This window comes from Aspergillus pseudoviridinutans (genome assembly GCF_018340605.1).
Source record: "Aspergillus pseudoviridinutans IFM 55266 DNA, scaffold_2, whole genome shotgun sequence".
Classification (NCBI taxonomy): domain Eukaryota; kingdom Fungi; phylum Ascomycota; class Eurotiomycetes; order Eurotiales; family Aspergillaceae; genus Aspergillus; species Aspergillus pseudoviridinutans.
The window spans coordinates 2864841-2885868 of record NW_025091282.1 but is presented as its reverse complement, the minus strand read 5'-3'; the positions used below and the strand labels follow the sequence as shown (position 1 = coordinate 2885868).

General features: G+C 52.5%; 8 protein-coding genes across 8 annotated transcripts; 4 read left to right on the top strand and 4 right to left on the bottom strand.

The window, feature by feature from the left end:
• Positions 1-2667: 2667 nt before the first annotated feature.
• On the top strand, positions 2668-5460 carry Asppvi_003066 (uncharacterized protein; the record flags this gene model as incomplete). Its single annotated transcript, XM_043299038.1, has 1 exon — positions 2668-5460. One exon carries the CDS (start codon positions 2668-2670, stop codon positions 5458-5460), a length of 2793 nt encoding a protein of 930 aa, XP_043154973.1.
• Positions 5461-6129: 669 nt separating this feature from the next.
• Positions 6130-7507, bottom strand: Asppvi_003065 (bifunctional chorismate synthase/riboflavin reductase [NAD(P)H] ARO2; the record flags this gene model as incomplete). The annotated part of the gene is made up of 3 exons (XM_043299037.1): positions 6130-6983; positions 7050-7411; positions 7473-7507. The coding sequence occupies 3 exons, from the start codon at positions 7505-7507 to the stop codon at positions 6130-6132; spliced, it is 1251 nt and encodes a 416-aa protein (XP_043154972.1).
• A 491-nt stretch (positions 7508-7998) lies between these two features.
• Asppvi_003064 (putative lipoate--protein ligase) lies at positions 7999-9469 on the top strand (the record flags this gene model as incomplete). The annotated part of the gene is made up of 3 exons (XM_043299036.1): positions 7999-9009; positions 9065-9172; positions 9227-9469. The coding sequence occupies 3 exons, from the start codon at positions 7999-8001 to the stop codon at positions 9467-9469; spliced, it is 1362 nt and encodes a 453-aa protein (XP_043154971.1).
• Positions 9470-9961: 492 nt separating this feature from the next.
• On the top strand, positions 9962-11379 carry Asppvi_003063 (pyruvate dehydrogenase (acetyl-transferring) subunit E1 alpha; the record flags this gene model as incomplete). Its single annotated transcript, XM_043299035.1, has 4 exons — positions 9962-10084; positions 10155-10288; positions 10366-10820; positions 10874-11379. The coding sequence occupies 4 exons, from the start codon at positions 9962-9964 to the stop codon at positions 11377-11379; spliced, it is 1218 nt and encodes a 405-aa protein (XP_043154970.1).
• Positions 11380-11687: 308 nt separating this feature from the next.
• Asppvi_003062 (uncharacterized protein) lies at positions 11688-13271 on the bottom strand (the record flags this gene model as incomplete). Its single annotated transcript, XM_043299034.1, has 1 exon — positions 11688-13271. One exon carries the CDS (start codon positions 13269-13271, stop codon positions 11688-11690), a length of 1584 nt encoding a protein of 527 aa, XP_043154969.1.
• Positions 13272-13900: 629 nt separating this feature from the next.
• On the bottom strand, positions 13901-15465 carry Asppvi_003061 (mitochondrial 37S ribosomal protein uS4m; the record flags this gene model as incomplete). Its single annotated transcript, XM_043299033.1, has 3 exons — positions 13901-14827; positions 14893-15342; positions 15430-15465. The coding sequence occupies 3 exons, from the start codon at positions 15463-15465 to the stop codon at positions 13901-13903; spliced, it is 1413 nt and encodes a 470-aa protein (XP_043154968.1).
• Positions 15466-16204: 739 nt separating this feature from the next.
• Positions 16205-18537, bottom strand: Asppvi_003060 (putative DNA repair protein Rad26; the record flags this gene model as incomplete). Its single annotated transcript, XM_043299032.1, has 2 exons — positions 16205-18013; positions 18070-18537. 2 exons carry the CDS (start codon positions 18535-18537, stop codon positions 16205-16207), a joined length of 2277 nt encoding a protein of 758 aa, XP_043154967.1.
• Positions 18538-19162: 625 nt separating this feature from the next.
• Positions 19163-20703, top strand: cds1 (phosphatidate cytidylyltransferase; the record flags this gene model as incomplete). The annotated part of the gene is made up of 4 exons (XM_043299031.1): positions 19163-19321; positions 19387-19759; positions 19819-20612; positions 20665-20703. The coding sequence occupies 4 exons, from the start codon at positions 19163-19165 to the stop codon at positions 20701-20703; spliced, it is 1365 nt and encodes a 454-aa protein (XP_043154966.1).
• Positions 20704-21028: the final 325 nt, after the last annotated feature.

The window sequence follows — 21028 nt, the reverse complement described above, 5'->3', positions numbered from 1 at the left end:
AGAACAGCGGAGGCGTTGTTGAATTACCCGATTGCATTCTAAATTCTACTCCTACTCCATTTAGGTTCCTGCGCTGAATCGCAAATTCGCTATCCTTCTTCGTATGAAGTCTGGTTTGCAGTTTATGCATGAATGTACCTACTTAATGCCTCATCAAAGGTCGAATCATCTTTCCGTCGAAATGGAGTGCACTGTTCAAGCGCACAGGTCAACCACCGGCCCACAGGAGAGTGTAGTCGAGCGGGTGGCTCCAAGTTTAATAGCGATTTGCCTCCTAACCTCATCCTTTATTGTACAAAGTATCTATCTGTGACACCCAGCTGTTGCTTTTTCAAAGTAAAACAGCGCCTCCTATTCCAGTAGGTGGCAGTGTGACCAACCTGGCTTTAGGGTCCCCCGTAAGCTTGGTTTGCTGAAATTCGAAAAACTAGCGCAAGTGAAATTTATCAAAAAGTTTAGGTATGGATGTAAGTAAAGGGGGACCATGACGGAAAGCTGGGGCCATCCGTCCTCGGACGCTAGTTCGCTTACAGATTTACCTGCAGCCATCCATCAATCCACCCATGGATCTGCTCGACCTTGTCCCTATCCTTTGTGGGTTGTGCAACTGAGGCAGTCACTATAATAATTGATCTCACATCGACCAGTCCTACCCCTGCATCATCACTGCTCTGACGAGCGTCATTGCCACCGGATGCAGTGCAGACTATATGCGTTCGGTATCATCTACTGCCTAGACACCGGCTGGTTAGGATGATGCCGCATAGTGGACTCTATCAGTGATAATAGTCCCCAGCTGCGTCGCTCATACAAATGAAGAAAGTTCTGACGTGCTGCAAAACTAGCGTCTTGCATTGGCTGTGTGAACAGAGTATTATGGTAAGACTAAGACAGTTAGCTAACCTAGACAATATTGAGTGAGGGATTAGAATGATGCCTCTGCCGAGTTCCGTTTTGCGTATCAAGACAAACTTCACAAGCCACCAAATATGTCTTCTGTATGAAGAACTAGATACACTAAGGGTTGATTTCCTAAGTCCATACCCCATGATCATCGTTCAAGATCGATGATTGCTTTTTCCTCAGACGGTCAATGCTTCTATTACCTGCTTATGCCTCAGGTCGCAACCCCTCATCGCACTAACCCCGGGTTTAGCTAGTTGCATATGCATGAAGACAAGAATTCATTGCCATTAGAAGACCAAGAGGGTATGAGCCGATTCTGATTCGTGGCCAACTTCGGCTGCAATTTCATACCTAGCTTGTAGCCGACCCGAGTCTGTGATTGAAGCGTCAGGTAGCACCAAGCAAGCACGGACATTTTGTTGCATTTGCGCCTTGGATTGGGTAGGAACCGTAGACTGGGAGGCTGGGGTGTAGCTATTATCCGGTCAAGGGCAACTGAGAAGCGATGGTGACGGATCCTGGTCTCTTCAGATGCCAGTCTCTATATTATTGCTGCGCTGTGGTGGTGGTGCTTCAATAGGAAATACTCCATAATATGGGTAGGTACACCTGTACTCTGCACTCACATTTCAGTACATATTCATGTGCGAGACCCCGCACGAGCACATGAGAAGCACATCCCTTGCTTAAAGATCAATGGTCTATGGTGTACGGATTCTCTGTGCTTATATCATTCAAGGGAGTAAAGTAGTGGTTATTCGGAGATGGTCGGCGATTATCTGACGGATCATCTGTGGTGTAAATAAAGCATTCCTCGTTGGGACCCCTCCCCCTTTCACAATTGAGTCTCAATTTAATTCTTCTGAGTACTGTCTTCTATCCACATAATAATGCACAGTACCACTCTGGATGAGAGAAGAATACTAGATGATGGTGCGACCATCTTCTGTCTCACATACTCCGGCCTGAGACATCAAGGGATGATCCATCGCACATGCCACTGATTGATAAGACAGATTTGATCCTCATCCTCATTCTAGATATCACTTCATGCCTACCTACTGCCCATCTACTTCTGTCTCCGTAGCATCGTACTCTATCAAATAAAGTCTTACGCCACTCATCGTACAGAGTTCGCCCTCTAATCCAGTCAATAAATGAGGATGGATCCCCCGCCCAGCGTTGCCAGTGCAACCCGCCCGTGTTTACCATCGCAGCTTCACTTGGCCCCTCCATTAATCTATCCGGCCAGCTCAACATATCTTCTCACTGGTCCTTCAGGCCTCGAGTGATGCTCATTGATTGCATGCATTGTGTAACAGTGGAGGGTTGTAAGATCTAGAATGGGTCATAGACGGACAATCCGGGTAGATGACTTCTTACTCTGGAGTATTCACCTGCGCGTAAGGTAGGATGTGGATGTTGCCTGGGATGTTTACTGTTGCCGTTACCTTCACCTTTGCCTCTCTCTCTCCTACTCTCTTGATATTTCGCAAATGCGTCTTCATTCGACCCTGATTGCCGAACAATCTACTAAGTCCATCGAATTTATCAATCGTCGTCCCCTTTAACTGAGGAATTACACGATCGTCCCACCGTACAGTCCTGCTCCATGTCGGCCGATCTGGTGTCTGGCCCGCGCCTACTCTAAATCTTCGTGACGTGCTAAGATCATCGGTCTCGCTAGATGCATCGCGCATCGTCTCGGATCGCGGTCTTCATATCCACCAGACACTCTGACATCTCCGCTCCTACCCTTCCATGGATGACGGCCCATTACGGAAATCTGGATTGGGCAGGGCTGCCGTCATGAGTCTGACGTTCATTGTCTTGCTTGCATCGCTGCTTGTCTGTCCTGTCCGCGCAGGGATTCCATACTCGCCGTCACATATCCTCTATACCTCCCAGCACAACGATTCTTTTGCCTACTTACTGCGGCCCAGTGACTCGCAGCCGCATGCCACTCAGTTTCTTTCGTTGAATGTCTCGGGAAAGGTCGACGCAACCAGCCCAGAATACACGGTTCTACTAGATGAGCTGCCGTTCCACACAGACAACCAGTCCTCTGCCTTTGTTCCGGCTATTGATCATCATGGTCACATCAAGGTCTCTGTAGGGGACTGCGGCCAATCCCACGATCAAGGAAAGCTGTGGGTGTTTACACCAAGTGTCAACAACTCGAACGGCAATGGAACGTGGGAAGAGCGCGATTTGGATTTAGGGCAAGGGAACCTAGGAGTCAACAGCTATGGGCCCAATCATCTGTCTGCCGCGTTCGCCTGGTCGTCTTCTAACATGACGGAGAGCTCACTGTACACCTTCGGTGGCATGTGTCCGTTCAACATGAGATCGAAAGCAACCTGGATCTATGCTGCCAACTATTCTCAGTCCCTGATCGTCTTGAGTCCTCCGACCACTGACAGTACCTCTTCGTATCGAATATCAACTGCCGGCCTGCGCGCACCACCTATCCCGGAGGCGGGGTTCACAATCACTCCATTGCATCCCACCTACGCATTGTCTCCTTTAGGTCGAACACTACAGCAACAGAACTTTCTCCTCATTGGGGGTCACACGCAGAAAGCCTTCATCAACATGTCTGAACTTGCCATCTATTCTCTTCCGCAGGACAGCTGGAGCTTCGTCACAGTTGAGTCAGGGTCGGACATGGGGAAAACTGAGCTTGCTGTTCGAGATTCAGCATTCGTGGAGCCAAGATCGGGACACACGGCTATTCTCTCGTCGGATGGTAGCAAGGTCATCGTCTTCGGTGGATGGGTAGGCAGTACCAGTCGACCTGCTAAACCGCAGCTGGCTATATTGGAGATGGGCGAAGAGTTTGGAGGCACTGGCGCATGGCGTTGGGTGGTCCCATCTAACCAAGGAAGCGGGCTCGCAGACGGAAACGGGATCTACGGTCATGGTGCAGCAATGCTTCCTGGCGGTGTGATGATGATCGCTGGCGGGTACAGCACTGCCACAACAACGAAGCGGTCGGCAGTAGGGCCTCAGCCTAACTCCCAAATCTTTCTATACAATGTTACGTCTGGAAGCTGGGTGACTTCATATAGAAACCCAAGCCAGCCGGACCCGGAACCCGTAGGAGCCTCTGGTGGCTCCACGTCTTCATCGTCGAAAAAGGCAGGGCTGGGTGCAGGACTCGGACTGGGAATCCCGTCAGTTGCAGGCTTGGCTGTGTTTGCTTGGTTCTACTGGCGGAGACGCCGTGTGCGGCGGACTCGGGATCGCGAACTGCGCAAGCTCGCTCTCAGTGCACAAAGGGCACACTACTGGGGTAGGGACGAGCCCGAAATGGCGAGCAGCATCCGCATGCCCAAGACCAGAGACCAGAATAAGACAATCTCGTGGACTACAGCTCCGAGTCGAAACGGGCAGGGCAACGGCGAAGTTGTTGCGGAGAGCACCAGCCTGCTTCGTGACATCCCGACCCCTGACAGAAATAGCCAACAAAGCTTGGGAATGCGCCCTTACCGGTATTCAGCGCCATACAGCGAGTACAGAGGAAGCGAGGCTGCAGGTGAAATACATCCAATTGACGAACGGGACGAGGAGGAAACAAGTTCTCGAGCGTTCGGCGACCCCGACACTGCCGCGGCCTCTGAACCTTTCTTAGGCGCTGAATTCGTCACTCCGCGCAGTACGATGTCGAATCCAATTGGAATTGCATTCCGAACTGTTAGAGCTGTACCCGCAGAAGATTCACCCCGAGACGGACTTCTGCCCTCAGACCAGGACGAGCGCACTTCGTCGAATCTTTCGGACTCTTCAGCAAGATCTGGAGGTAGTGCTCCTCGCCTCCAGGCGTCACTTCGTAGCCCTACAAGTTTGCCAGATAATGGACGCAATTCGCCAGAAGTGCCACCCTCGACGTCCACTCATGGGACAGGACTGTCCCGAGAGAAGCGCTACTCCTCTGACTCCTACTCTACCGCGCATACAACCCTTTCGCTCCGATGGGCCGAGGGGGAGCACCTTTTGAAAAATGATCCCGAGCCAGACGTTCCAATCGAGCAACGCTCCATGCCGGGGCGATCACCGCTGACTCCAAAGGCGCGGACGTTTGACTGGATGGGCAGCGTGCGTCGCGTGCTTTCCGGAACACAGAGGCGTGTTACAGCAATACGAGACTCGACGACAGCATCTCTGGCGTCGGGCATCGATCGGAGGAGTACAGTCCTCGGAGCCCGGACGATGGATGGTGCACAGGATGAATCGAAGGTCCCGCGACGAGCCGTGAGTGCCTCGGCGGAGCTCTTCAGACGAAAACAGGGCGCCCGAGACTGGGGAGCAAGCAATCGAGGCTCCCGGGATACGGGGCTTCAGACCATCAGGTCGTCCCGGGATGACTCGGCGTTGGATGGGCTGATAGACGTGGACGATGACGACTGGGACGTCGAGGGCGCAGCCGAGGGCAGACGGGTCCAAATCACATTCACCGTCCCTAAGGAGAGACTGAGAGTGGTTAACGCCACCGCCCAAGACTTGGACAACATGTCTGAGATATCTATCAGTCGAAGTAACACCGGAGCATGAACAACAACCTACACCGCTAGAGTTGTTGAAGGCGGAAGGTATATCCCATGCCCGCTACTATCAATTGTATATTCATAGAATTTTCTTCTCTTTCTTGTTCGCTTTTTCTTTTTGTTGCTGGCCCTTCCTGGCGAAAGGGTTTGATATCCGCGGCTGTTGTCAACTTTTACTCCTCGCCTCATTTCTTCTTTGGCTTGTTTTGAGCGTGTTCTTTTCAGCCGGGTTGTGTCTGACGAACGGATATGGACTATGCTATGAAGCACGAAGTCACGACCTTTTCTCTTTCTTCTCTTGGCTTCTGGGCGGGATTTTCAATTTGACTGGGTTTTGTGGGCATACGACAGACGGAAGTGTCCAGATTGTGAAGATATTTCCGTTCCTTGTGCTCTGTACGTTGGAAGACAGAAGTAAATAGAAAGCAGTTGTTGTTTTGGATAATCTTGTTTAAAGACTACGGCGAGACATGGKTAGATTACATTGACACAGTAGACATCGGTGTCAGCTGTAGATTTAGTGGGAAGATCTGGAACAGCCGGGTTGAATGCGACGCGAGATAAGGTGAAAACGACGCAGGTCCTCGTCAGGTGCGTGTTGAGAAGCCCGAAAAAAAGATGCTATCTGCAATCAATTTTGAAAACTATGATATAGATTCTAGGGAGAAAGAAAGGTCTATGAAGAGGCGGGAGCACCGCTGGAGCCGAGAGTAGGTTTGGTAGGGAGGGTACTGGGCAGCGGGGGCAGGAGATTCTTTGCGCTCTCCCGCGCATACTGGGCCATGAGGGCATCCATGATGACGAGGGCGGACATGGCCTCGACGATGGGGACGGCACGCGGGGTGACGCAGGGGTCGTGGCGACCCTTCGCCTCGAGGACACCCTCCTCGAAGCCGTAGGAGGCGGTGGTCTGGGCCTGGCCGATGGTGGCGGGGGGCTTGAAGCCGACACGGAAGTAGATGGGGGCGCCGTTGGAGATGCCGCCCTGGATGCCGCCGGAGTTGTTCGTCTTGGTGGTTAGACGCTGCGTGCTGATGGTGTTGTTGCCGGTGCGGGTCTGGACCTCGGTGACGGTGAAGGGGTCGTTGTGGATGGAGCCGGGGATCTCGCAGCCGCCGAAGCCCGAGCCAATCTCGAAGCCCTTGGTGGCGGGGATGCTGAGCATGGCATGCGCCAGCTTGGCCTCGAGCTTGTCGAAGCAGGGCTCCCCCAGGCCGACGGGGACGTTGCGGATCACGCAGGTGACGGTGCCGCCGATGCTGTCTTGGTTGTCCCGGAAGGTCTCGATCATTTTTGTCATGCGCGCCGCGGCCTCCTCATTCGGGCAGCGAGTGGGGACGAAGGTGTCAACAGTCTTACGGTCGATGGTCTCGATGAGCTTCAGGAACTCAGGGTTGGTTGATGGAGAAGGGTGCTCGGGGGTCGGGGGGAAGAGGTGTTCGTTGCCCACAGAGGAGACAAAAGCGACAATCTCAACACCGTGCGAGAGGCGTAGGTACTTTTCCGCAATGGCACCGGCGGCGACACGGCCTGAAAAGATGGAGTAGTTAGCAAAAAAAAGACTTCTCTGTCCGGTGGGTGTTGCTCAAAACTGACCGATGGTCTCGCGGGCACTACTCCGGCCACCACCGCTGCTCGCCTTAACACCGTATTTCTCCAGGTAAGTGTAATCAGCGTGACTGGGACGAGGGTAGAGATCCATTGTGCTGCCACCGTAGTCTTTGGGTCTCTGATCCTCGTTGCGCACCATCATTCCAATCGGGGTGCCCAGGGTAACGCCAAACTCCGTTCCAGACTGGATCTCTACTCGGTCCTTTTCATTTCGAGGCGTTGTCAAAGCACTCTGCCCCGGACGTCTTCGGGTCATCTGGGGTTGAATGTCTTCCTCTGTGAGCTCCATGCCCGGAGGGCAGCCATCGACAATGCAGCCGACCGAGCGGCAGTGGGATTCACCATAACTGCAAGAGAAGAAAGGTTAGAGGTCTGAATCTGGCCGGAGCTCAAATAGGGACAACGTACGTGGTGACCCGGAAGTATTCTCCCCACGTCGACATTTTGAAATGGCCTTCTGTTTCTGTATATGCTTCTGCTTTTTGACTCACGTTATTGTTAGTGGGGCTATTCGCAAGGGAGAATCATGCAATGCTTACCAACAAACCGTCAGTCGGCAACGAGGGTCAGATCGAATCAAATAAATACAGAGGCCTCACAATTGAGACCAGGTATAGCCGTGAAATGTATATTCAGCGTAGATCCTCACTGCTGTGTCAGCCCTTACTTTTGAGGGCCGCAAAAGAGATGAAGCGGGACTTTTTAACCAGAGTCATCGGCATTGCTTATCTGGGTTTAGCGCGCCGGCGATCGGAGATATCTTTCATCAACAAGATCTTACATTACAATACCTTGCTTTTATTTTTCAGTTGAGCCAATGGACACCGCCATCTTACCATACGTTACATAATCTCCATTTGATCTCCGCCATGAAGTCCGAAGTTTGAACAGCTTCAACCATGCTCACTCTGTGCCTGAACCTCGTCGTTCCTCAATGCGTCGTCTGCTGCGAGGACAATGCCTGCTGACTTCGGCTTTGGCTCCTAGACAGAGCGGTGGCAGCCCTTATTCAGGTGCCGTACGATATAACTCCGCATTATCCACCGACCATTTTGCAGAGCTAGCGAGCCGTCAGTCCTCCCAGCACCAGATTTACCAGTCGCTGTCATCCGACCCATATGTGAATCTGTCCATTGAGCATTTCTTGCTGGAGCATGCGCCAGTTGACAGCAACATTCTATTTTTGTACGTCAATCGACCTTGCGTTGTCATCGGACGCAATCAGAACCCATGGCTCGAGACCAACCTCAAAGCGCTTAACAATGACCGCGTGAAAGTTGGTGGAGGGGACAACGAGAGTGACGACGTACTACTGGTTCGACGCAGATCGGGCGGAGGAGCTGTGTTTCACGACCTGGGGAATTTGAATTACAGTGTGATTTCACCGCGCACCACTTTTACTCGCAACAAACATGCGGAGATGGTTGTACAGGCTCTACACAATATCGGGGCGACCAACACCAGTGTTAATGACCGACATGACATTGTCATGTCCTCCGGGACGAGTGAGCAGGGAGGGCCTGGCGCACCCCTACCTCGGAAAATCTCTGGTTCAGCATTCAAATTGACAAGACACCGAGCACTACATCATGGGACTTGCTTGTTAGATTCCCCCAATATCAATGATCTGGGATACTTTCTACGTTCATCTGCCCGGGACTATATAAAGGCCAAAGGAGTGGAGAGTGTGCGATCACCAGTGACCAATGTCTCGACCGCCTTCGAGAATGCGTTTGCTCCTTTCTCGATACAAGCGGTGATGGAGGGCATTATGGAGCAATTTGCTCGAATGTATCGGGTCAATCCTGATGCCGTCCGTCGGGCGCAACGTGCTCACGCGAATGAGCCTGAGCTTTACGCTGGAGCCGACTGGGTGGCCGGTGTTGTAGGAGCACAAGAAGGATACCGAGAGCTGGAGATTAGAAAAGGCATTGACGAGCTTCGGGTAAGACAAATACGCGCAGTATGCCAGATAATTACTGACGTATGATCTTAATCAGTCTTTGGAGTGGACGTACACTCAGACACCGCAGTTCACCTTTTCCACGTTCCCTTTCGAGGAGGATCCGCGCCAAAGACCCGCATTGCCAGAGTCACTGCCTCACTCGGTAAGACCTTTTGTTACTGTGTTGGTCGCCTTCACTTGCTGACCGATCATCTAGACACGAGTATTTCTGCGCCTCAAACACGGTGCGATCATTGAGAGTGAAATTTCAGTCTCATCTGATCCAAACGTGGCGTCCGAGGAAGCACGCCGAGTGCATGAAGTTTTGAATGGACGGAAGCTTCACGAAATCCAGTTGAGCCAATGGGACCAGCTACTCACTGACCGTCTCGGCGCAGACGCTGAGGCGACAGTCGCGCATGAGCTTGCGAGGTTCATTGGAAGCAAGCTATGCTCCTAGCTTGACTCACTTACCCTTGGATGACCAAATTTATATTGTACAGTAGACAACCATGTATATTAGCATTTCAATGCGACTACTCTCACGGTCCTGATTGGATGAGCTGAGTCTGGACAGCCAAATCTTTGCCTTTAACACACACCGGCCGAGTCTGTTCCCAGCCCTGCAACGTCAGCCCTGCTGACGGTCTACCCCTCTCGACAACATAGTAAAAGGTCCTAATTTTAGTTTACATCGGAGATGACCTACAATCATCTTGATTACTTCAGTCTGCATCGTAAAATAAGCTTGTTTGCGCTGTTTGCAGTGACTACACCGGCGCTCCCCGAATGGAAGCGTGGCTTAAGTAATCCGCCTGCCGAATTCCGCCTAGTCGCAGGGGAAGTTTGTTCCCAAATCCCAACATCTCCGGCGTTGAAGATAACAGGGCAAGAAGATCTCCTCATCTCCCTCTAATCCCTCCATATCAATTGGACTTCTCGACCTCCCATCATGTTATTCCGAGCTGCGTGGGCCCGTCAGGCTGCGCCTCTGAGGCGTCAGGCTTTTGCTCCTCTTGCTCGCCGCTCTGTCACCACCGACGCCGCCTCATCGCATGCTGAAAATATTCCGCAGGTTTGTTGAGACGCCCAAAAACCCGCGATTCGGAAGATTTCATGCTGACGGGATGGGTGTTTGTGTATAGGAAGATGACAAGCCCTTCACAGTCAGACTCTCCGATGAGAGCTTCGAGACATACGAGATCGACCCTCCTCCATATGAGCTCGAGGTCACCAAGAAGGACTTGAAGCAGATGTACTATGATATGGTTGTGACCAGGTATGGACTGAGCGGAGTGGAGTTTCTTTGTTGCTACCCGACTCGTATCTAATCTTGACGGTTCTCGCTCTGTCTAGACGCATGGAAATGGCCGCCGACCGTCTCTACAAGGAAAAGAAGATCAGAGGTTTCTGCCACTTATCTATTGGTCAGGAAGCTGTTGCTACCGGTATCGAACACGCCATCACCCGCGACGACAAGGTTATCACTGCCTACCGTTGCCACGGTTATGCCTTGATGCGTGGTGGTACCGTCCGTTCGATCATTGGAGAGTTGCTCGGCCGCCGTGAAGGTATCGCCTACGGAAAGGGTGGTTCGATGCACATGTTCGCCCCCAACTTCTTCGGTGGTAACGGTATCGTCGGTGCTCAGGTTCCCGTTGGTGCCGGTCTTGCTTTCGCCCAGCAGTACAACGAGGAGAAGGCTACCAGCATTGTTCTGTACGGTGACGGTGCCTCCAACCAGGGTCAAGTGTTTGAGGCTTTCAACATGGCCAAGCTGTGGAACCTTCCTGCCATCTTCGGCTGTGAGAGTGAGTTAATCTTTGATGACACCTACCGGCAGTCCAAATCTGACAATTTATAGACAACAAGTATGGTATGGGTACCTCCGCCGCTCGTTCCTCCGCCTTAACCGACTACTACAAGCGTGGTCAGTACATCCCCGGTATCAAGGTCAACGGTATGGATGTCCTTGCCACCAAGGCTGCCGTCCAGTACGCCAGAGAGTACACCATCGCCGGCAACGGTCCCCTGGTCTTCGAGTACGTCACCTACCGGTACGGTGGCCACTCCATGTCCGACCCCGGTACCACCTACCGTAGCCGTGAGGAGATCCAGCGCATGCGCAGCACCAACGACCCCATTGCCGGTCTCAAGCAGAAGATCCTTGACTGGAACGTCATGACCGAGGAGGAGCTCAAGGCTCTGGACAAGTCTGCCCGTAGCCACGTCGACGAGGAGGTTGCCATTGCCGAGCAGATGCCCGCCCCCGAGAACAACCCCCGCATCCTGTTCGAGGACATCTATGTTCGCGGCAGTGAGCCCCGCTGGATGAGAGGCCGCACTGTCGACGAGACCTTCTACTACTAAACTCTTACCCTTTCGATATCTGGCAAGCAGGAGTTGAGAGAAAAGTTGTAAACTCGGAAATTGGCAGGGTCATATGAACCACCCCCCTACAGCACGTCTAGTATATGTAATTTAGCCCGGAATCATTGTTCATGTTTTGCATTATATTTCTCCCGTAGCGTCAGAAATCTACAATCGGAGATGTTGATAAAAGCCTAGGGGGTTTCCGCGGTTAACACATATCGATGGTTTATCTCGTAAGGGTATCATAATAGGATGGAGATAAAGACTGAGAAGAACAAATCAAGCATAAGAGGAAGGAACATCAATCAACTCGGCTCCTGTCGCAACATCTCGAGGATCATTTCCTGGGTCCGCTGTACGGAATCTAGTTTCTCCTCCAAGGAGGCCCGGTCTTTCTCCAGCTCACGACGCAGCTCATCCTGCATCTCCTGCCGGAGCTCATCCTTGAGTTGGTTAATGAAAGCCGAGGACATTGAGCCCAGAGCACCGTCCACGGCCCCGTCGTGCGAGACCCCGTTCTCCCGAGGGATCTGCCCATTCGTAGCCAAAGACGTAACAAGCGGGGAGGAGCGAGGGTCGGCGCTGACTGCGTCGAGATGTCTGTTCAGTTTTCCTAGAGTCTCCAATACAGCGGTCATCATGCTGCTTTCCAGGGCGGATGGGGCTTGAGCAGTCGCTGATGCTTGCGGGTACGACCATCCTGCCGCCGCGGTGATCGTCCGGTTTGGCTGGGGTGTCTGGCTTGCGAACATCGAGTCAAAGCCTGGAGGTAGGCGGACGGTATTCTGGACAGTGGTAGCTCCAGCTCCAGTGGAAGCAGCTGGAGCCGGAGGAGACGCAGGGGAGACGGAAGGTGGCTGCGCCTGCTGAGACTGACCCGGACCCTGAGCGGGACCCTGGAATCGGCTCTCCACGACCGGAGTGGCAGAGGGCCGCCAGCCATCGGAATTGCCATCCCACAGGTCAAACGACCTGTCCTTCCTCTTGCGGGACTTGCGAGCACGCAAATCGCGCCTCTCAATGCGCCGCGCCTCGGCCTCCTCCCACCGCTGCCACGTGGGGATCCAGGCATCAACGGCCGCGCGCCACCGCGGATTCGACAGGTCGTCGGCGTCGGTGCCGCCCTTCTCGCGCTGCTCCTCGAGGAACTTCATGCGCTGCTTGGTGACGATCTCCACCTTGCGACGCACCGAGTGCCACGAGTACGGATGCCCCTGGTCGCGGGTGAACTCCTCCGTGACCGTCTTCCACCATTTGCACAGGTTGCTGCGCTGGCCAAACTCCACCGCGTGTCGGTTGCAGATGTCAAACAGCGATACCTCCTCCTTGGTCGTCAGTCGTTTCCCGTGCTTCCGCGGCGTGTCTCCTCCCCCGCCAGTGCCGTCGAGATCCTCGTCCACGAGCACCCTGTTCGCCACAAGCCCGTGACCATTGCTGCCCCCTGCAGCCCCTCCACCAGTCCCCGCTGCGCCTCCAACCCCAGATACCCCATTTTGCACCCCGCCAGGCCCTATATCCCCCGGCGACGGCGCATAATCCGGATCCCCCAGTCCGTCCGGCGCCGTGCCGTCTCGCACGGCGCTGTCCGAGCGATCACTCTCGGACCCTTCGCTGGACTCCGGCGGAGGGGGTCTCGCCTCGACTACCACCGACACGGGCTGGTGGTGCGAGTTCTGGCCCATTCGCAAATTCGACGAGATGGTAGGCAGGGTGTTCTGCTGGGACCGCGACATCATGGACGGCAGCCACCGGAGCTGAGGCATCTGGAACGACGAAGGCGACGGCGACGGAGCCGTATGGTCGATTCGAGGGCCCGCCGCTGCAGTTCCGGTGTGTGGGTGATGATGAGCGTTGGAGCCTGTCGTCCCATGCCAGGGATACATTGACATGATTGATGTCTGGTGGGCCAGAGGGGACCCAGGGGCAGGAGAGGAGCTTTGATCTGGGTGACAATGGGGCTTATTGGGCTCCTCTTTGTGGTAGTCCCTCTGTGATAAACACTGGATAAATGCGATGAGATATGATAAAGAGACGATTATGAAAAATCGCCGGTTGCTTTTGCAAATTTTGCGTTGGGAATAAGAGAGTTTTTTCTTTCATTTAGGGAGCTGGTCCCTTTGTACGGTAATTTTCATCACCCGCCAAAATAGAATACGTATTATTACGAGGCCTCTTTGCATTCATGTTTGCAAGCAGATAATGAAGTCAACAACTCGCTTAATGCTTTATAAAGGGGAACAGAAATAATGAGGAAGAGATTGATTGATTGATGCATGTACAATGTTAGGGATATTGGTTGTACAGATGTGGTTCATCCAGGTAAAGCAGCTTCCAACACCATTGCAACATGACACTTTTGCTCAGCCTTCCCGGGAACCACAAGGCAGATACATCTATGAGCACCGTAACAAGTAGGAAATCACACCCGAGACCCAGTAATACAAGATGATGGAACATGCCAGCAGAAGATAGAATACAAGGTAAAGCAAAGGAGGAAATGTATCACTAGCCCGTCCATCTAACGTCTTCGGAGATACCAGGCGAACGCAGCTGTGCTGATATTCTCATTGAAGGGTGTTGGCACCTCTGTGCGGCCTGGCCGCGCCACGGGGTGCCGAAGGTACACGGCTGCGCAGATGTTGTGGTTGACCTCCAGGTATCGGGGGACGAAGGCGAATGCGCTCATGTAGTCGCGTGGCCGCCAAGGGGTAGCGTAGGGCTTGCTGTGGTCGATCGGGTTATCGCGCATCTGGATCAGCGCCCGCCGAAGCACTTCGAATTCCTCCTCTGTGAGCTCTGACGTGTCCACCTCTTCCTCGGGGTTCTGAGCCGCCTTCTGGAAAGCTTCGGAAAGCTTGTCACTAGGCTTGTTCTCCGCAGCAGATGTCGCGGTAGTAGTGGTAGTAGCGTCTGTTGATTCGGAAGCGGTGGTCGAGGTTTGCTCTGCGGGCGTAGATGAGGTCTTCTCTGATTCCTTGTCTCCCTTCTTCTCGGCTTTCCTGGCCTTCAGCAAGGTGATGAGCTCCGAGAACTGAGACTCGAGGTTATCGGTCAAGACGGTGCTTGATTCGGAACGAGACAGCACTCTACGGACGGCCTTCTGAAAACCGCGCAGCTCCTGCTTGCGCTTGGCGGGGAGAACGTCCTTGCTGTTGGACATGATCGTCTTGGCCTGAGTGAGCAGCGTCTTCAATGTTTCCTTAGGGTCATCCTTTTGCTGATCCCGTGCTTCTGATGTCTCCGACTCATCTTTCTTGTTCTCCGTCTCCGCAGTCGCACCCTCCGCCTCTGTTTCGCCCTCGTTCGACTCTGCCGCCTTTCTCCTGGCGACGCGGGATTCTCGACGTTCAAACTTATCCTTGGGGGCACCAGTAGCATACATGACGCGCTCCGGCTCAACCTGGAAAAGATCGCCAGGATTCAGGAGGTAACCGGGGTATCTCATCTATTTCAGACACAGTGTCAGCCGCCAGATCCGGCAAGACGAGATCACGGGACAAAGAAGCATACCTTCTTGCCATTAACTGTCACCGCACCATGCACAACAAACTGCCGGGCCTGCCGAGTACTGCTAGCGAACATCGCCCGGAAGATGGCAACATCCAGCCGACGCTCCAAAGGAGCAAAAGTCATCTGTGTATAGGGTGTCAAGGACGTCTGGTCCTGGGCCCCGGCTGTGCCATCGCGGTTCGCTTCGGATTCCAGGCCTGCTCCTCGACCGGCGGACATTGCAGAGCCATCATCACTGGCCAATTTCTCTGGGCTCATGGGCACGACGCTACGGATGCGGCGGTTGAACATCCGTGCCCATTGACTTTCGCGGACCTGTTCACCATGGTATGCCCGGGCAACGGACTTGGCAGTCCATTTCTGTTGGAAAAAGGTGCGGTTTGCGGTCGGAGGGGCGCGGAATCGACTCAGGTTGAACAAATTATATTTGCTCCATGATTGTCGGATTTTCTGGTATCAAGCTCCATTAGGATTTTCGTCACGCGATAAAGGGGGTGCCGTTAACTGGGTAATATCGCATGAGTAGGAATAACATACCGCCTTGCTCAACGGCGTAGTAGCCCTGTTCCTCATGATGGCGAGCGTCCGTTGAAATTGACCTGCGACGAATCCTCCTTCAGTATCAACGATGAGCGGAATGAGACCCCAAAACTTCACATGAGGCACGTGATGAGAAGTTTCCTGCCTCAGCCATGAGGCAGAAAGAAACATTCGGCACCTGTCCTGCGATTGGCGGAAAACACCTCGCTTGGTACTAGCGCCAAGGATTGGACCCACCGGAACCTATATATTGCCGCTTCCCCCTCCACCCTTTGACTTTTTTCTTCTTTCTTTTCTTCATACTTACCTTGTTTGGGTGGCTGCGATCAAGAAGGCGGTCCACCACGGATTGGTCCCTGCATTGCACAGCGCGGCGGAACAATCCGTTCAACGGCCTTCGGGTCATTGACAGGCGTATTCTTTGGCACTTTCCACTCTGTGGTGGATCATATTTCTCTTTTCATCATTTCTTCGCCTTGTGCGGGGGTATGGAGAAGAGAGTTGGGAGACTTGGATTTTTTCCATAGTCGATGTATTACAGTGTAGTGAACCCCTTCATTACTCTTCATGTAGTAGTTGTCTATGTTATATGTACAACGCATGCCCTTGTTCCTATGTTGTTGTTCCTTTTGAGGTTGTGTCCTCGATATTTCCCAGTGACTAAAAGCTGTACACCCACCGCTCATGCACAACACAAGGCATATTTCGCATCAATTTATTATTCATTGTCCTGATATCATACGCACATTCATTAATATACACATAAGTCATGTCAATCATCTCGCTTTGCACTGGGAAATGCCTCCAAGAGCGCTTCTGCTTCTTGAGGGTTGACGGCATCATCGAGGATCTCATGGGCCATCTCCACCGTCTCATCATCGATGCCGCCCTCGAGTATCGGTCCTTCGCTGAACGCCAACCGTGTCAACACCACTAGAAACTTTTGCTTCCCACCTGCGACTCGACACAATTTCGATTGCAGATCCACGTTCTTGTGACGACGGAGCACCCCGTAGACCAAGCGCATGAGGCCGTTGACCATGGACGCATGGAGATCTCGCTCCGGCGGGTACGTATAGAGCGCATCGAGTTCGTCATGCATGGCTCGTATCATCCGCGCGAGTACCGTTGGATGCTGTGCAATGACGGAGCTGCCGTGCTCACTGGCCGGCGCGACTGGATTGAAAGCTACCGACGTGAGGAAATACATTGCCTGCAAGCGCATGCCGCAGATGTCTGCAGCTGTGTAAGGAGGCTGCCCTTCATCCGGCTGTGGTGTCTCACTCAAAAGGTTGGCCACACGGTCGACAATGTAATTCTCATTGGCAAGCTGATCTTGCTGGGTCTCCTGGACCGATCCAAAGGACTCCGCTCGGATGCTCGTCGATAGCAGGTTCAGCATTAAAGTGATGTCTCGAATAGGTTGTGAGCAATTCAGCATCATCAGGACGAAGTCGTAGCGCATGTACCGCCAGAACTTCGCCATCGTCCGCTCCATGTGTATACACAGATATGCCATGCGGTACAACAGACTTAGCGCTTCGGTCGAATCCACAAGGGCTTCAAGTTGGGACAGCGGCGTTTGCCGAATCTGGCCGAGGTTCTGACGCGACACGGGCGAGTTTCTGAAACGAGGGATTCCATTGATATCTCCAGACTCTTGTAGTACTGGTACAAGATCGTCGATCATGTCCGGGACACAAGACGGTGCATCCAATGCTAACAGGTGGTGGGTAATCTCCATGAACATCGGCACCGGCTTGAAGAACTTCTCCTTTAGGGCCCGGGACCATAGCGAAGCAATGACTTGTGCATATTCCACCACATAGTTGCCCGAGTGTAATCTTGCTGTCTCCTCAAGGATGATCGTAGACAGCTTTCGTCGCGGTTCCGAGGGAAATGCCAGTTGCGATAATACCTCGATATCGCATTCTTCGTTGGGGTACGTTTTGTGGTTGAGGATGAATTTCATGAGCTCTGCATTCCGGTCCTCTTTGCGCGGGACTGGGTCATCGACCATCGCATCATCCATCATCGCATCGTCCAATAAGTCCTCAGGCGGCTCACCTACAAGCTCTGCCGGTTGACTTAGTGGCAGAGGTGTCGGACTGCCCGGGTCGAGCTTCCTTTTCTTCTTCCCAGGCCCCGTGGGAGTCGTACGTTTCGATTTCGCGGACTTGCTCGGCGAAATGGCCATGATTTCATCATCGTCGAATCCATCGCGAAAAGGCAGTACTCTGGTCTTCTTGGGCGTTACGGGCGGCGCTTTGTCCTCCGCCTTGCTCTTTGCCTTCATATTGTTGATTCGCATGGTCTCTTCGGCTAGGTCTTGTTTGAGAAACGCATTTTCTGTGGCCAGCAGCTTGCCTTCGGCCCGAGCTGCCTCTACCTCCTCCTTATGCTTGGCTGTCTCTTCCGCAATGGCCTTGCGCAAAGCAGCCAGTTGTCGATCATAGTTCTCGACCAGTTTCGCTTGGTTCGCTCGGATAATTGCAATTTCTCCCGCTTTCGTCTCGGCCAGCGATTTTGCAGCCGCCAGCTCTTCCGTCATCTGTTTGAGTCGTTCATCTTCTAAGCGCAACTGTAAGTCACGTTAGCCAAAAGTCTGGCAATTGTAGATGCTTCGAAAACAGATACCTTGTCCTCAAGCACGTTGTAAGACTCGTAAAGATTGGTTTGGTACGGGTTCTCCAGTCCTTCTTCAATGTCCATGGGCTCTAAGGCAGACTCGTTGCGAAGAGGAACAGCCTGTCCTGCCGAAGCAGGCGGCTGATCCAGCGCAACAGGCAATCCAGTATCATCATCGAGCACCTCCGCGTCCAATTCACCCACATCCAGAGAATCGTAATCGTTCGTCAGGCCGGTGTGTAAACGCGCAGGTGGTTTCAGTGTAGCATTGATAGGCGTTGACCGGGACTCTGCGACTCGAGACGGTCGATTGGCTTGCGCATGAGGAGCAAAAGCAGTGTAAATAGGAGATTCTGGTTGCGCTGGTCGTTGCGCCTGTGTAGCTAGATACGCGTTCTGTTCCAGCTGCAATAATGTACTGGGAGGCAGATCCTCGAGGCCATCATCCGAGAAGAAGTCATCGTCCTTGTCTTCCATAACCCACTACGCGAGGCCGCCATGAATCAAAAATGATTCGCTCGAGTATTCTTGAGAAAAAGCACGAATATGTTTGTATTGTGGTGTTTTTTTGGTTACCCAGAAAAAGAGCTATGATTTCCCCAGGAACCAACGGAAGAAAAACGGACGAAGGCCTGACGTAGTGCCGAGTCACGGGAAGTTGTTCCTCATCCTCATCCTGTCTCTATCTTCTTTCTCTCTTAATCAATTCTCTTCTGCTTGATCATCCTCCTGCCATCAAATTGATGATCCCCAGGTTGAATGGCGACCATTTAGTTCTGGAATTCTTTGCTCTGGTTCCCATAGAGCTCTTCTTGCATCGTCTCGTGTCTCCTAACCCGACCGCTTTCGGTCCCTACTTCACATGAAAATTTACTAGTAATCAACACGACGATCGCTCCCAATAATCATCCTCACTCCCCAAGCACCTTTTTTTTTGGCCCGATTCTCCATCTTTCACCCTTGTTCGGGCCCCATTTCGTCTCTTTAGATCCCAGTCTCAGGTTCCCTGGGATTTCCCCGCGGTTTCACCTGCTCCCCGCGCGTAGTCGCCCTGAGAAGCGGTTTCTTCCTTTTCTCTGCTGCCTTACACCCTTGCTCGACCATGTCAAAATCACGCCGGAACGTCCGGTTTCAACACCGAGGAAGCAACGGATCCGAAAACCGTCGGATGAGCATCTCAGATGCTAGTGATGTGGCCTCCGACCCTGGTAGCCCGTCGAAGAATGGCAATGTCTCCAAACCCGCAACGATTCCCGAAGAGGTGAGGCCCTAAGACAGGACAATTGGCTTGATCGTTTGGCGATGGAGGCTGACATGCTCGTACAGAAACAGGAACAGCCTCAATTGTCCGAATATGAGAAGAAGAAGCAGACTTTCATCACTCGGACAATATGGACGTTTGTGATGATTTCCCTCTTCTTCATTGCCATGTTTTCAGGCCACATTTATATCATCGGCATCGTCACGGCAATCCAAATCATCTCGTTCAAGGAAGTCATTGCCATTGCAAATGTACCCAGCAGGGAGAAGAACATCCGCTTTACCAAGTCGCTCAACTGGTATTTCCTGGCCACGACCATGTACTTCTTGTATGGAGAAAGCGTGATCTACTATTTCAAGCATATCCTCCTAGTTGAAAAAGGGTTGCTTCCTCTGGCAACTCACCATCGTTTTATCAGCTTTACGCTCTATGTCATGGGTGAGTTTAATCGCTTACTCTACAAGATCGGACCAGTCGCTGATACTATCCTCTTTCAGGATTCGTCTTCTTTGTCGCATCGCTGCAAAAAGGTCACTACCGTTTTCAATTCACCCAGTTTGCCTGGACGCATATGGCACTATACCTGATCGTCGTCCAAGCGCACTTTGTCATGAACAATGTCTTCGAGGGCATGATCTGGTTCTTCCTCCCAGCCTCCCTCGTCATTACAAATGACATCTTCGCCTACGTGTGTGGTATCACTTTTGGTCGCACTCAGCTGATCCAGCTGTCGCCCAAGAAGACTGTTGAGGGTTTCCTCGGCGCATGGATTTGCACCATTATTTTCGGTTACTTTATGACCAATATCCTAATTCGCTACAAGTACTTCACCTGCCCGGTCAACGACTTGGGAGCTAACGTCCTGACTGGACTGCAATGCAACCCCAACCCTGTCTTTGTGCCTCAGCCCTATTCTCTCCCAGAATGGACTGGGCTGTCCAAGACCTTCTATGTTGAGCCTATGCAGTTCCACATCCTGGTGTTTGCTACCTTTGCCTCTCTCATTGCGCCTTTTGGCGGCTTCTTCGCATCGGGTCTCAAGCGCACCTTCAAGATTAAGGATTTCGGTGAATCCATTCCGGGCCACGGTGGTATCACCGACCGTATGGACTGCCAGTTCATCATGGGCTTCTTCGCCTACATGTATTACCACAGCTTCATTGCTGTATACAAGGCCAGTGTGGGAGATATCATCGAGGCTGCCATCAACGGCCTCACAGTTGAGGAACAGTTCGAGGTGGTTCGCGGTTTGGGCAAATACCTCTACAATCAGGGAACCGTTTCTGAGGCGGTATGTTCAATTGTTTCGATACTAAAGGTCCAGCTGCTCACAAATCATACAGATACTGGATTGCCTTAACGGCGAGTTGAAACGCCGTTGAAAATGACTCGCTAATGACCATCTCCTTTTTCGTGCCTGGGGCCTTGATGAACATGTTCGGCTTCTATGCATCCTCTCTTTAATCTTTCTATCTTCTCACTGTAATTTCTTGTCAACGCATTGGGTTGTTGGTGTATACAATTCAGGAAAGGACGGCCGGGTGCCTGGCTCAGCCGGACAAAGACGCGTTGGTCGGCCTGGATTCTTATTCTTTTGCTTTACATCCTCTTACGTCCGCCTAGAGGTGGATTGGCCAAGCGCTCGATGCACTGTGTGGAGTCGCATCATATATAGCTTTCACGTGAGAGTTTAGGTACTTATCTACC